We start from the raw sequence: 15,523 nt of genomic DNA, 5'->3' as shown, positions 1-15,523 counted from the left end.
AGACTCCTATCCTCAGGAATGAAGCATGCCTTAAAAAACCTAGAGGGGCTGTGAACTTTCAAGTGCCAGATTTTACTAGCAGCTTTAACACTTAATTGAATACTTGAAATTGCAAGAACTCTGGAAGTATGCCACTGAAGTCAACGGAAAACCTCTTGTATTCCACAAGAATGCCTTCAGAACCATTACCTTCCTTTATCTGCTGTCCCAAGTACTGCAAGATGTGTTTTAAGTTTTACTTCTGACTTTTACACCCAAATGCAGCACTCAAGTTTTGAACCAACTTGTTTATACTGCAAAAGATGCGGGCAAATTAGGGGTTTTGATAATAATGGCAACACAAACATCATTTGCAACAGGAGGAAAGAGAAGGCAGCAGTAGTTATGGACAATGAAGAGACAGCAAATAAGGGTGACTAAAAATCAATTTTGCCCTCAAACTTTGGGTTTATACACAACTTATGAAAAAGGTTTTCACTGATGAGAGAAGTTGTAGTACCATGATCAAGTTAAAGTATACACTGAAAAATCAGGTACATGGCATTAACAGATGTTTAAAAAAACACAGGTGGTTTATTATAGGCCACTTGACAGTGAATAGGAAAATGGAATGCCTACATGTCTATACAGAAACTCATGATTGATTTAAAAACCAAAAACGGCTAGGCAGTTGAGTTTCACACATCATGTTGTTGTTTTCTTCTGTTTCTTCTTCTCGTTTTCTTCCTTCTCCTTTTCAATTTCAGCAACATACTTTTCAATTTCATCAGGGCTCAAGATCTGTAACAACAGTGACAAGATAGTGGGTCTGAGTACCATGTGCATACAATGGCTTTTCTATGCCTCCTCTACTGCTAAGGATCATGTCATCCAGAGCAGCATGAAGAAATCAATGTGTCACCCCCTCCCAATGGTATGCACAGGCGTGCTTTCCACTCATTCATGGGACTGTTAGGATGCTGTCCCTCACATAGGGAATTTAGGCTAATTTAGGAATTATCAAGCCAATTTGGTTTTGGAACCACCTCTCAAATGAGAAGCACCACGAGATGAGGAACAACAGCTATGAAAAATTAAGGCTCAAAGTTCTCCTAAGTATGGAACACGATCACAATGGAATCCCCAAATGAACAACTGAGGTCCAACTTTTCAGGACCAAGTAATAAAAAACAACAGACCCTAAAGTTGAGTGTGAAGCATTGCTTGGATACAAACAGGCACAAGAATGCTGAAACTGAAGGGGGCAAGTCAGTCTTAACTGGAGGCGAGTTTAAAACTGCACTGTTGCTACTGAGCAGAAATCGACACTGCTTTTGAAATTCAGAAGCCACTGGAAGCTTACCTTAAGAGGCTGGTTTCTTCTCATAACAGCCAGCTCAATATTTTTCCCACCAGACTGTACAACCTTAAATTCAAAAAGTTAAGCAAAAGTGTTAGGAAAAGACTTTCCTGCAGCGCAAAAGTATTGCATTTTTTGCAGAAATATTAGAACCATTGGCATTTTCATTCTGGTTTTTGCTAAATGAAAATTAAAATATATTACAACTATTAGGGCATTAGATCTGGCTTCTCAAACCTGTTCAATAGCCAGCGCTTTAACTTGAAAAGAAATGGAAACTGTATGTAAACTTGTCAATAGCCACCCGCCTTGTTAACTAAAGAAGACTCAAATTTAAGACTTGGTTGTTCCAACTCACTTCAAGAAGTGCTTTAATCACAAGCTTAATGGTCAGATCATCTGTTTCAATGGCTTCATCAGTATAGTTTTTTTCCAAAAATTCGCGCACTGACTTCGCTCCTCTGCCAATTGCATTAGCCTGGAATTTTAAAAGTTTATTAGAAATGAGTTTGCAAGCCAACAGAAAATCTAGATGCATAACTGAAAAATGTACTCTCTTGTTTAAATTTTCTATCTATATTGCCTTGAAGTGTGTGATAACACAAAATCTATGGGTTATATGCAATGCAGTTGTTGCATGAGCAGAACAGAACTTCCATTTAAACAATAAGGCTTCATTTTCCTTTCCCCTACAGCCTCCTGTGCCCCCTCAAAATCTGCTCCAGAACAAACAGAACTCTCCTCGTGCCGTGTTGGAGAAAACCCAGAGTAGCAACAACAAAAAGGACAATGGGAACTAGCTTGCAAATTTCTGGATGCATCTAAAACTAAGAGAAACAAAAATGACTTTTACTTCAGTCCTTTAATCGTCAGATTCCCTCAAAAGCCAAAAATTTTGTACTCCAGCCCACCAAAGACAGATCCACACATCCACTTTGGCAAGGAGAGAGGGTTGACCATGCGTTACTGTGTCCCCGCCTCCTTGCTATGAGCGAGAAACTTAAACTGTAGATATATTTACTTATGTGAATGAAGTGCTTCTGTTCATTTCATCTTAGCAAGACAAACCCAACTCACTTTCCAAGCATGGTATGTGCCAGAAGGATCAGTCTGATAAAGCCTTGGAGTTCCATCAAAGTCAAATCCTACAATCAGGGCAGAAATACCAAAAGGCCTGCGGCCATTGCTCTGGGTGTACCGCTGAGGAGGAAGAGAAAAAGGTTTATCAGTGTAAGTGTAAGCCTAAAGAAGAACAGATTTCTCATAAAATACATGTATAGCACTGGATATTTTTCTTAACTTATTGACTAAGGAAAACATAACCATTGCAAGTGTTCTGAGGAGTTACTTTATTATTAAACCATATGGAAAAAAAGAACAAGCTGGAATCAGAAAAAGCCAACTTAACTGGTTTTGGTTTTTCCATCTCATTCGTGACAAAATTAGGAATTTTTACTATGGATTGCACAGAGAGATTCTTCTTCGGTAGTAAACCAGAGCTCTTTTCCAATTTTACTAGGAACACCAGACTCACTTATGGTCAAAATATACACTCACTAATTAATGTGTTAATGGTCAGTCCACTGATTCTTAATAGCTATCAGGTGTTGCAGTAGCAGAGAATAAGAGATCCGAGATGACTTCATATTTTAGTTATTTTTGAAATGCATTGTTGGTGCATTGTTTGTAAATGTTGAAAATACATACGTCTGGTGGACCTACATTATTGTCCAATTTAGCAAGACAAAATTACTAAAGTTGGGAAATGAAAGGCAAAAAATGGTAGAAACCACAACAATTTCAAATATTGACACCAGGTAAATACTAATTCATATTACTTTTCACTGTCTGTTGAAGAAACTAGGGAGGCATCTATACATTGTTACTCAGCAAGTTCAATAAAATATAGCAGCTGCATTACATTATGTTTCTCTGAAATTCTCTGGTATTAACCACCTTTTAACAAGCACTATATTGCCTTTTCTTTGTACATACCTGCTTCAGGCTAGCAATATACCGTGTAATATACTCCACAGTGACAGGGTCCTCCACTGTAAGTCTATGACTTTGGCATTCCACCCGAGCTCTATTTATAACTATCCTGGCATCTGCTGTGAGCCCTACAAATAATAAAAATGGGCAAAATGGGCAATTTAGCATAGAACACATAAACATTTCTGCTTTAGAAAACATTAATAAAAAGAAATGGGCGAGAAAAGAGGATTAATGACAGGACACATTTATCGTGCTGGTTAATAAAATATGTATGTTCAAAACTTTGTAATTTGGGGGGGAGCTGCATCCAGCATTACTCTAAGCAGAGTTCCACCTTGTGTTGGAGGTAAGCGGCAGATTCTTCCTTTCCCCTGCAACCTGCTGAAATGCTATTTCAGAGGGCTCAGGGACTCTGCAGAACAGCATTGGAGGTGATGCTGAGGACTTACAATGGGAACTGGCAAAAAAAATTAGTCACTCCCCTTCAGCAAGGAGTCTCCAATAGATGTTAATTTCATTTGCAAATGGAAAGAACCCTTCTATTCAGAGGGGCAAGGCTAAATCTAACTCTGTACGTTAGAAGTTGGTAGAAAACTAGAGGAAACATCCAATGTATGTCCTGCAATGTATTGAGAGTCATACTGGTTATCAAGCTCAAAAGGTTTTTGAGCTGAAAAGATTTAAGCAGACTCTTCCTGACTGGCTGCCTTCCACTCGGGCTGCTTTTGGCTAAAGAAGAAAAGAGAAGGAATTCTGCATCAAATTTAGTCCTTAGTTTTGAACAGAGTTCAAAACTATTTTGTTAATATCTTACATGGCAGCTGCCAAGTATTCTTTTTAAAGCTATAAAACAAATTGGCAAGGTTTGATAACCTGGAGTTGTAAAAAGTAAAAGTACCCCTGCCCGTACGGGCCAGTCGTGACCGACTCTACGGTTGCACGCTCATCTCGCTCAAGAGGCCGGGAGCCAGCGCTATCCAAAGACACCTCCGGGTCACGTGGCCAGCGTGATGAAGCTGCACTAGCGAGCCAGCACCAGCGCCGCACACGGAAACGCCATTTACCTTCCCGCTATAAAGCGGTACCTATTTATCTACTTGCACTTAGGGGTGCTTTCGAACTGCTAGGTGGGCAGGAGCTGGGACCGAACAACGGGAGCTCACCCCGTCGCGGGGATTCGAACCGGCGACCTTACGATCAGCAAGTCCTAGGCACTGAGGTTTTACCCACAGCGCCACCCGCGTCCCTTGGAGTTTAAGTACCAGGCTACAAATCAGGAAAGCTATTAATTTTATACCTAGAATAATTAGATAAACCGCTAAAGTTTTAACACGCCTTTATTTTACCATTTACATTTTTCGCAGTTGATACTTTCACTAGCTGTATTCAAATTTTAGAAACTAATCATAATTAGATGGTGTACTTTTAAGCATATGCAAATACTTCACATTTGTTTTATGAGAAGTTTAAAACACAAGTGTGCAAGAAAATGAAGCAGAGCAGTTCCTAACAGAGCTGCCCAAGACAACACTCTGAATCCAAAAAGCAGAGGAGTCACATTATTATTATTATTATTATTAATTGACTTTATATACAGTGGTACCTCTAGATGCGAACGGGATCTGTTCTGGAGCCCCGTTTGCATCTAGAAGCAAATGTAACCCGTGTCCGCGCAGGTCACGTTTCGGCGCTTCTGCACATGCGTGTGACGTCATTGTGAGCGTCTCCGCATGCGGCGAAACCCGGAAGTAACGCGCTCTGTTACTTCCAGGTTGCCGCAGAGTACAACTCAAACGCGCTCATCCCGAAGCACATTCAACCTGAGGTAGGACTGTACTGCCCTATACCCAGGGGTCTCAAGGCGGTTCACTTAAAATCTCCCTCACCTATAACATAACCTAAATTATTTTTTTTGCTTTTCTTTGCAATTAAGGTATTTAGAAGATCTACCTGGAAGCTGAAAATAAAAAATGACACCGCTTATTTTTGCTGTACTGAAGAATGTTCTACTAAACAACTCAATTTTACTCCAAAGCCCCATTCCTGGTATTTAGGGGACTCCATCATAACAGTACCTGCAAAAGCCATGCAGACATTGTCATCAAGGGCACAGATCTTTCGGACAGTTCTTTCATCCTGAAGTTTTGCCACAGATTTCTTCTCCACGCCAAGAACAACAATATCTTTTCCTCGTACTCCAACCTTAAATATCACACAGTGCATTAGAGATGACATTTTCAAACAGCTCCCTCAAATATTAACTATAATAAAGTGTGACAGGAGCAAAGAACAACAGGTGAAGGCAACCCAAATTGACTAAAGAGAATAGTGCTTTAACATTGACTTGCATATGAAGCATGAAATTGTTTACATGTGACTCTATAAACAGTATTTTTGTGATGAGTTGGCATATCACATTTCATTGGGTGATATCCAATTACATCATTTATACCCAGTGCAGACCCACTGAAAACAATGAACCTGCTAACACTGGATATCACCCATTAAACTGAAGAAAACTGAAAATATTTTACAGCTTTAAATAGTTTAAAGATAGATGAAGAAACTTTAAGCAAAGTTCCAAATAATCTATAATTTTCTTATGTTCAGTTTCTGCCATAGTCATACCTATTCCATTTCTCTCAGCAGTATCCAACCTCTGCCTTTCATGCTCACATCTCTCTGAAAATTGAGCAACTTCTGAATGCTTTAATGACCTCATCATAGAATCATAGAATTGGAAGTAACCCAAAGCGTCATCTACAGTTCCTTTCCTTCCACTTCACTTATCAGCCTTTCACCTTACTTTCCATGCAGCTCCTCTTTCAAATATAAAACACACAATTTAGGTAGTGATGAGGCCTCAGCCACACTCTGCAATGATCTAATCTCCCTTAGTAGACTTTGACATGGTTGCACTTTCAGTCTTCACATGCCAGCCCACTCCCCCGATTCATTATATATGCACCTAACCCTTCAGAATTCAGTTATGCAACACGGAACGCCGTTTACCTTCCCGCTGGTAAGCGGTCCCTATTTATCTACTTGCACCCGGGGGTGCTTTCAAACTGCTAGGTTGGCAGGCGCTGGGACCGAGCGACGAGAGCGCACCCCGCCACGGGGATTCGAACCGCCGACCTTCTGATCGGCAAGTCCTAGGCGCTGAGGCTTTTACCCACAGCGCCACTCGCGTCCCATGCATGTGTGTAGCCATATGCATTTGCACATGTCTGTATTTGCACACAAACTTCCTGGCATGTACTAGTTAGACAACAAGTGTGATGGGTAAAAGAATTGGTGACTATTCCTGCTAGCTCTCTGCCTGCAGAGTGGTGGGATTATGTGTTTAGTGGGGGAGGCATTGAAGCATAAAATTCTGATTGCCTTTGTTCAACAAAGGCACTGATTAGAATTGGCACTTCCTTACAGTTCCTATGTGTGCCACATTCTGAATAACAAATTAGTATAATTTGGATATGCAGTAAATTAAAATATAAACAAGGAACTGCAGAAGAGGAGAAGGGGCGTCAAAATCAGAATTGATTGCCTGTGATTTAAATTTATTTTTATTTTGTATATTGTAAAAGCTTGTAGCCACATTCTGAAGGCTATTATTTTTTGTTACAATCACACGCCTGCATCATCAAAACGCTGCCCCACATCGTTTGCCTACTTAATCTGAATTTGCTGCTTCCTTGGAATATCTGATAAATTTAAAGAAGAAACACGATAGAAATCCCAAATCCCCTTAACACCTTAACAGCCTCAGCCCCACCACAAGCTTCAGTGGAGGAGGTTTAAATGTGCTCTTAATGTTTTCGAGGGCTGCGCTCCAAAAGATCTGGACTCCAGCATCTCTTTGTCAGGGGTGCCAACTTGGAATAAAATATTCTCATTATGTGTGTGCACACACAACATTTGAATGGTAATTTATTATTATTATTATTTATTGAATTTATATATTGCCCTATACCGGGAGATTTCATGGCGGCTCACAGAACAAAATCGAAATATAAAACCCAAAAGTATATGATCATAATAAAAACAAGCCAATAACCTCCCCATCATCAACTTTGGGGGGGGGGAGCAAAGGGAATTGGCACCTCTGTTCCGCGTGTTCACTCTCTCACACAAAAACCACCGGCCGTATTTATGTTTATGAAACATATTTTATAAATAGACGAACTGATAAATGAATTAAATAAGCGAGCTGAGGCGCGGCTCCCTTTGATGGTGGAAAAAGCCTGAGAAGGGGGGAGGAGACCAGTACCCCCGATAAATTATTATTAATAATAATAATTGTTATTATTATTTTAAGAAAGATATACAGCTGCATCATTAAGAAAAACAGAAACCACCACAGGGTTTTACAAGGACGCGAGCCCGGCTCCTCCGCCCAAGGGTCCCGCTCCCCCTCGCGGCCTTCCGGCCCCTTTCGGCCCTGCCTCCTCCGCCTTACCGCTGTGGAGCCCTTTTTCACGGCCTCCTGGGCGTACTCGACTTGGAAGAGGTGCCCGTCGGGCGAGAAGACGGTGATAGCCCGGTCGTAGCTCATGGCCGCCGCTGCCTGAGAGAAACAGAAACGGCCGCCGAAACTCTCCTCCCGGCGCTCTTCCTCCTCAAAAGAGCACCGTCACTTTCCTCGCCGCGCACGCGCGAGACGGTATTCACGCAACGCCCCTGCGCACACTCCGGCGCCCCAACCATAGAGTCAGGAGGGGAAGCGCGCGAGGGAAGAGGAGGGAGCGTACGTGGAGTGCGTACCCGCCACCACCGCCGCCGCCGCACTCAAGCCACTCGGGTCTATCGGCTTGGCCGACGCAGAGCGGCGACGCGATTGGTCGAGTAAGCCCCCGCCCCGCCCCCCAGCTTAAGCCGAGCGCTTTGGTACGCAAACAGCGGAGGTGAGGTAAGCGCGCGAGTGGCCGGCGAGCCGAGCGGCGCTGCGCACACGACGTACGCGCGAGCTCGACGACTGCTCCTCTCTCCGCCTCTCCACCTGCCGCCCTCACGCACTTGGCGTACCGCGGCCTCCTTTCCCTACGCACTTGGCGCACCGAGATGCTCCTGTTGGCCAAGACAGGGAAGAGATGCTATTCGCTTGCGACAGGAAACCCAGCAGCAGGGATGCACCATGTGCATTGCAAAGGGGGAGGAGGGGAAGGAGCTGGATTTGGAGGAAGGGGGGGAGGGTGAGCGGAGCAGCTCAGGTGGCTTTGCTGCCTCCTCCACCACCAAGCCTCGGCAGCTGGCTCTCCGCCTTGCATTGGGAGTAGGAGCGTCCAGGTAAAGGGGGTGCACGAAGGTTCTTGGTGCAATGCCCCTGGCTTATTGCAAGGCGCAGATTGTACCATCTGCTCTGGCTCCCCTCCTCATGCACTGCGGCGAATGCTGTGCCCGTGCACGGCAATAGCAGCTAGATAATAACAATATTATTACATCCTGGGAACCACTATATTATTTGACACATCTTTTTAAAAAAGACCATCCCACCATGTCGGTTGCCTTTGCTTCTGCTCGCCCAAGAGGCAAAGGAGAGGTCACCCAGCAAACTATCCAGAAGGTAACAGAAAAAGAACCGGGGGAGGGGGGTGGAATTAAGAGCATGCTTTAATATAGACAAGCGTGTGTGTGTGTCAGTGTGTGTGCAAGTCTCCATCGTAGGGACTGGGGAGGGGGAAGGGTAATATTATAAGATGCTCCCGCTAAGTAGTGAATTTGCAAGGGCTTGGAAAGATGGACCGCTGTAGAAGAGAAGGAGGAGGCGGAACAAAGCAAAGGTGTTCAGATGATGGCAAAGGGAGAGGGGGAAAGATGGAAAGGATCAAAGGAGCCCAGGGAGAATGTTGCAAAATGAGACGGGTATATTTTCCTTGCAGGATCTTCGTGGTTGGAAATACTTCCATTGCTGCGTACGTTGCAGAAAATAGCCCAAAGTGCAAACAGACTGTTGTGTGTTATATATGACAGCACAGCAGCGTTTTTAGCACAGAAAGATAAATTTGCCTATTTGTGGCTGTACGTCTTTATCTTTGTATTTTCCTGTTCGTTTTGGAAGGCTCGTCATGGTTTTAAAGGGGTCCTTAAGGAAGTGTGACACTGGATTATCGCTGCTTTTCGTCTTAAAGCTTCCTCTTTTTTATTACTATTATTATTTTAAAAGAAAATGTGTATTGATGTCAAGTGTTTGGCATGGAACGATTCTATAAGATCCTCTGAAAAGCAACAACGTTGCAGGTTCAAAGGCAAAATCTTAAATGCTTGATGGAGGGAGGTTCGGGCATTTTCATTAATTCATTTCTAAATGGGAGCAGAATTGTAACCTTTGTAAGGAAAACAAGGCAGGTGTTCCCCTGTGTACAAGTTTGCAATGCTGCTTTCTGAAGAGGAGAAAGCCCTGAGAGGGAGAGAGGCAGGGGAATGTACCATCCAAGTTCTCCCCCTGCCTCCCTTTCCCAGGGAAGGGGCTGTAAATAATAGGAGAGGTGTGGAGATGTCAATAATGAGTAATAGATCTGTTAACGCTTAAACAATACGCTATTTCCAGTGCCTGCCTGTCAGCCTCCCTCTATCCTTGGAAGCGGGCATGCTCCTAGCTTTACTGTAGCAATTGTTCAGGAGTCTTAGCCCAGGGACTTGGAAGAAGCCAAGGAGGATTAAAGATCTGATGACAGCCTGTTTGTCAGTGATGATGGAAAATGCAAGAAGGAGGTGTTGGAGCACAAATCTGCAGCACATAGACAACGCTGTCTTGCAAAAATGCAAGATAGCTTGTTTAAAAACTCATCCTAGCAGGTGTAGATCTGGAAGTGTACATTAGGCAGGTTAGGAACCTCCTGCCCTCTCAATATGGGTAGGACAAAAATAGCCAAAGTTAAACGCTTAAGGCTACAGTTCCAAGTCTAGGAAGCAAAGCAAGTGATTTGACTTCTGAGTAAACATTTGGCTGCAAGTCACATTGACTTCCATGGGAGAGATGATTGTTATATAGTACTATAGTGTTTTATATAGGAACATAGAAAGCTGACTTAAACTGAGTCAGATCATTGATCCATCTAGTCCAGTATTGTCTACACAGGCAGCTGCTCTCCAGGATTTTAAACTGTGGTCCTTCCCAGTTCTGCTTGGGGATGCTGAGGACTGAAGCTGGGACCTTCTGCACGCAAAGCAGATGTTCTTCCACTGAGTTATGGCCCTTCCCCATATCAATCCCTGCCTCAAGGAGTTTACAGTCAGCAAACAGATCTCAATATACGTGTCACTATCTTAATGAAATAAATGGGTCTTTCACATCTTTCACTCTCAGCTTAATAATAATAATAATAATAATAATAATAATAATAATAATAATAATACCCCGCCCATCTGGCTGGGTTTCCTCAGCTATTCTCGGTAGCTTCTAACAAAATATTAGAACATGCCCTGTGTTGGCTTTTCTTACAGGTTGCTTGTTGGTACTGGATTATACCAGAGCTTAGTTGACAAAGCTGTTTGGTAGGCTGGTGTGATACTGGTGAAATAGAACTCAAACAACTCAAATAAAATATTCTGAATATTACAGTTCTGAAAATGTTTTTAATTTGGGTTTTTAACAAGATGTGTGGGAAAAGGTGTAGGCATTTTGTGATGCGTGCTTCATATAAAAGTGAGCCCTTATCGTTTGCACTGCAACTCTTTTGCAATCATTTTGCCAAAGCATTTCGTGGAAATTGTTTGCTTATTTGGATTCCCTGCTACTGTACATTTAAATCCAAGACTGAGAGCTAATTAATCCTGGTTGGCGTTATTTATGCTTAATTTGGCATTCACGGGATTATCACTAGTTTAAGGCCAAGCAGAGCATGAAGGTGGTTGCTATTAGCATCTTGTATTCAGGGATACATACATTATCACTGTGTTTGAAGGTTCTACTGATAGGTTTATTGACTGCCATCAGATGTTGCCAACCTTTTGGGACTCTGTGGGCAGAGTGGGAACTTTCTCTCAAAGTGTGATAGGCACATCCCCCTCAGATTGCTTCTCTCCCCACACCCATTTCTGAGTCAGACAGAAAACCGGAGGCTCAGTGAATGCAAGAACTACTGCTTTTCCGTGGGGACTGGGTAAAAAAATGGATCCAGCAGAACTAAAACAAATCTCCCTGAATTTGCATGCTTTTGCCACAGGGACCCCCAAGAACTTTCAAATTAAATCTTTCAGTGGTAGACTACTCAGTAAAAAAATTTAAAAAATCACAGATCCGATGCTTGTCAGCACTACAAAAACATTGATCCAAGGCATCTTTGTGATCGTTACACAGCATGACAATGAAACCACCAGAACATCTGTGTACGCATAGGTGACCTATGATTTGATACTGATTTTGAGGTGATCCCATAGGAATCTATATAATCTTCCCTGTGTTACAGTGCAGCCTTTCAGCCTGTTTATTATTAGTAGTAGTACTAGTAGTAATAATAAAGCAAAAAACCACAGCTTGTCGGGGAGAGACCATAGCTCAGTGGTAGTAGTAAACATGCATTGAATCTCTATGTTTAAAAGAATCAGGACATGTACTCTGGACTTTAGGAAGGCTGGTTGCAGAAAGCTCAAGGAACTACTGAGTGAGATCCCATGGCCAGTAATACTCAAAGAGAAGAGAGTCCTAGATGGATGGGAGTTTCTTAAAGGTGAAATATTGAAGGCACAGGTGCAGGCAATTCTAAAGAAACAGTGTGACTGCATAAGGAGCTTACAGATGAGCTGGGATTTAAGAAGGGCACATATAAGAAATGGAAGAAAGGGAAAATCACAAAGGAGGAGTATACATGAGTAGCCAACAGTTGCAGGGTGAATGTCAGGTTGGCCAAAGCTCAGAATGAGCTCAGGCTTGCAAGAGAGGTTGATAATAATAATAATAATAAATAATAATAATAATAATATGATGATGATGATGATGATGTTTCTTCAGCTATGTTTGAAGCAAGAGGAAGAACAAGCAAGTGGTAGGCCCTCAGGGTCCCTTCCAACTCTGTGATTCTAGGTGATTCAAAAGACCCCTGTCTGAGACCCTGGAGAACCACAGAAAGTGAAAGCAGACAATATTGGGCTAAAGGGCAAATTGTCTGACTTGAGATAAGGCAGGTGTTTCAGTTCCTGTGTTATCCCTAGGCCCCTGTCTACATAGGGAGCTGCCTTATACTGAGTCAGACCACTGGTCCCTCTATCTAAGCATTTTCTACACTGATTGGCAGCAGCTCTCCAAGGTTTCAGGCATTCAGGGACATTCCCAGCGCTACTTGGAAATGCTGAGGATTGAACCAGAGATTTCCTGCATGCAAGGCAGATGCTACAACACTAAGCTAAAGCCCTTCCAGAGTTTCGGCCACACCCCCTTGTTTACTATTATAGATCATCTCCATGCTATTCTGCGTCTTAATGCCACTGTAGTAATTGAAAGTAATAACAACAACCTTGTGATACTTAGATGAAGGGCTGCATAGAAATTTAATTCTATTATTATTAATAATATATTTATATTTATTAAATTTCTATGCTGCCCTTCATCTGATGATTGCAGGGTGGTTTACAATATAAAAACACAAAAATACATATCATAATAACAAACAAAAATAATACTCCAGCATTATATGTAATAAATATAAGCAAGGTGACAATTATTTGCATTATTATTATTTACTGAATTTATATACTGCCCTATACCCGGAGGTTGCATGAGGTTTAGTCCAGATTTCAGTCTGATACTCTAGCTGTGGCTGGATCATGTCTATAGCCACTTTATTGGTGAACGACTGCCCAACAAAAAGTTCTCAAAGTTGTTTGCATGGCAAAGGGTGGCTTACAAACATAATGCTTTGGGGTAGTCTTTCACACGTAGGCCTTCCTTGCACAAAGAAATGGACTCTCTCTCCCATCTTATTTCTTTCTATGCAAATTCCGTCTTTCTTGGAGAGAAACCCCTCTCTGGAAGCACCTGCTTTCCTCCCCCAAGACCTAATTCAGGAACAGATCAGATAATGATAACCATCTAGTTTCCCCTTTTAAAATTTATTTTTAATTTATTAAACTTGTGTATCACCCTTCCTCTGGAGATCTCAGGGTGGTCCACAAGATAAAAACTCAAAACAGACAATAGGAACAAACACATTTAAAAGGGCATAGGATGTTAGTCAGCCAAAGGCCTGGTTGAAGATGAACGTTTTCACCTGGTGCCTAAAGGTGTATAATGAAGGTGCCGGGAACATTTGGAAGAGCCACAGGTTCCCCACTTCTGACGTGCGTATGAGGTGCATCTTGAATACTCTGCTGTTACAGGTGTTGTGCTATTATAAGCCCCTCAGGTGCCCAGGCATAATTTCAGGGGTGAAAAAAGGCAGAAGTGAGTTGAAAGAGAGAGCTAGTTATCATGGAACACCCTGACCCCCAAACACATCCAATGCCTTTTAAAACAACCTAGTTTATGGTGCTGGTAGAGACCCATTTCTATCCATCTCCTCTTGGACTACAGCTCCCATCATTCCTGGCCAGGGGCTATGCTGGTTGAGGTGAATGGGAAGTGTCCAACAACATCTGGAATACATCAAGCTCCCCATCCCTGGCATACATTATTAGTTACCCCTTAAAAAGCAGGAATGGGGGATATGTGACCGACCAGATGCCCATCATTCCTGACCATTGGTCATGCTGGCTGAGACCAATGGAAGTTGGGAGTGGCAAAGTGTACGGAAGGCTAGAGGTAGGCTGACCAAAATGTTTGAATGGCATGATCCCATTACCCACAGGTCTCTGTAACCCCATGCCCAATCTCTCATTTGCTTCCTGTTCCTCCACCCCTGGCATAATTTGCTTTTTGATTTGATCAAATATCTGTATGCCACATTCCCAGGGACATAGGAAGCTCCCTTCCACTGTCAGATAGTTGATCCATCTTTTTCATTATTGCCTATATTGACTAGCAGTGGCCTACCAGGGTTTCAGACGGCTGACATTCCAGGCCCTGCTGGGAGATGCCAGTGGTTGAACCTGGTAACCTTCTGCATGCAAGTCAGATGTCCTGCCTGAGCTACTGAGGAAGCTGAGCTCAGGTCAGCTCAAAGGTTCCTCACATCTGCCATAGAGCCATGGGAAAGAGCCTCAAAGAGTGGACACCTGCAGTCTCTTCTGGGAGCCACAGTTGGGCCTGTGTTATATATGGAAAAATCTGAACAACTTCCCTAACCCCCCGACAGCCATTATGTTTTATTTATCTTACTTCATCTCACTTTGCCCTCTCTTGGGAAGTTGCAGATTGTGCCCAATGGGACAGACCAAGCAAATGGGGAGAAAGCAGCTGTAAGGATGGGGTGGCACTACTCAGGGTATCTTGACCAAGCCCCACCCATAAAACCTGCAGCTAGCATTGCAGAGACACACTGTCCTCCCCAGCCCCACAGAATTTGTGTGCAAGGGCTAAGCCCCTAAATACCAGGAATGGAGAGCAGGATTTGACCACAACACACAACCACATTTCCAAGTACAGCACTTTGGAAGTGCACGGCACTATGCATTTGCAGGAGATAAATTCAAACGGATGCATTTTCCAGGCCATTGCGGTAGGAATGAACAAGTTGCCTGCCCTGGTGTCCCATGGCTGAGCAAGGCAGTGTTTTGTCATTCTTGTGTCCCAGTTTACCTTGCCCCAGAGAACTTTTGGGGGACCACCAGACACAGGCAACTGCATTACACTGAGTCAGACCATTGGTCCCATCCAGCTCAGCATTGCCCACCCTGACTGGCAGTGACTCTCCAGGGTTTCAGGCAAGGCTCACTTTTAGCCCTACCTGGAGATGCCAGGGATTGAGCCAGCAACCTTCTGCATATGACTTTTAAAAGACATCTGAAGGCAGCCCTGTATAGGGAAGTTTTTAATGTTTGATGTCACATTTGTGTTTTCATATTATGTTGGAAGCTGCCCAGAGTGGCTGGGGCAACCCAGTCTGATGTGCGGGGAACAAATAAACAACAATGCAAAGCAAATGCTCTGCCACTGAGCCTATGGCCCTTCGCCAAGAACGAGTTTGCCTGTCCCTTTATCTACATCCCCCACCCCCAATTTTATATTTCATTTCTTAGACTGAACATTTTGAAATGCTATATAGGGCATTTATATATATTTTTCTGTAGCTTTTGGGGTAGAAACCGGAACAAACT

The 15,523-nt window shown here is 43.0% G+C and overlaps 2 protein-coding genes across 2 annotated transcripts in view; one reads left to right on the top strand and one right to left on the bottom strand.

Moving 5' to 3' along the window:
• Positions 1–553: 553 nt before the first annotated feature.
• PSMA7 (proteasome 20S subunit alpha 7) lies at positions 554–8,014 on the bottom strand. Its single transcript, XM_083507739.1, has 7 exons — positions 7,794–8,014; positions 5,410–5,536; positions 3,335–3,459; positions 2,417–2,539; positions 1,698–1,817; positions 1,343–1,405; positions 554–780 (listed from the first exon to the last, which is right to left on the bottom strand). The coding sequence occupies exons 1-7, from the start codon at positions 7,887–7,889 to the stop codon at positions 685–687; spliced, it is 750 nt and encodes a 249-aa protein (XP_083363865.1). The 5' UTR covers positions 7,890–8,014; the 3' UTR covers positions 554–684.
• Positions 8,015–8,283: 269 nt separating this feature from the next.
• SS18L1 (SS18L1 subunit of BAF chromatin remodeling complex) overlaps positions 8,284–15,523 on the top strand; it is a 25,664-nt gene continuing 18,424 nt past the window's right edge. Inside the window, exon 1 of the mRNA XM_083507629.1 lies at positions 8,284–8,897. Within this exon, the coding sequence (XP_083363755.1) occupies positions 8,829–8,897 (69 nt within the window). The 5' untranslated portion in view covers positions 8,284–8,828. The remainder of the gene's footprint in view (positions 8,898–15,523) is intronic.

This window comes from Podarcis liolepis, assembly GCF_965112155.1.
Source record: "Podarcis liolepis genome assembly, chromosome: 6".
Lineage (NCBI taxonomy): Eukaryota > Metazoa > Chordata > Lepidosauria > Squamata > Lacertidae > Podarcis > Podarcis liolepis.
Note: the sequence above shows the minus strand (reverse complement) of the source record. Positions and strands in the feature narration are given on the sequence as shown.

Coding starts and splice junctions, on each gene's coding strand:
- PSMA7 (XM_083507739.1), bottom strand. CDS start 7,889: ATGAGCTACGACCGGGCTATCACCGTCTTCTCGCCCGACGGGCACCTC. Junction 5,537..7,793: donor TGAAAAAGGGCTCCACAGCG/GTAAGGCGGAGG, acceptor GTGATATTTAAG/GTTGGAGTACGAGGAAAAGA. Junction 2,540..3,334: donor ATATTGCTAGCCTGAAGCAG/GTATGTACAAAG, acceptor CTTCCTCCTCAG/CGGTACACCCAGAGCAATGG.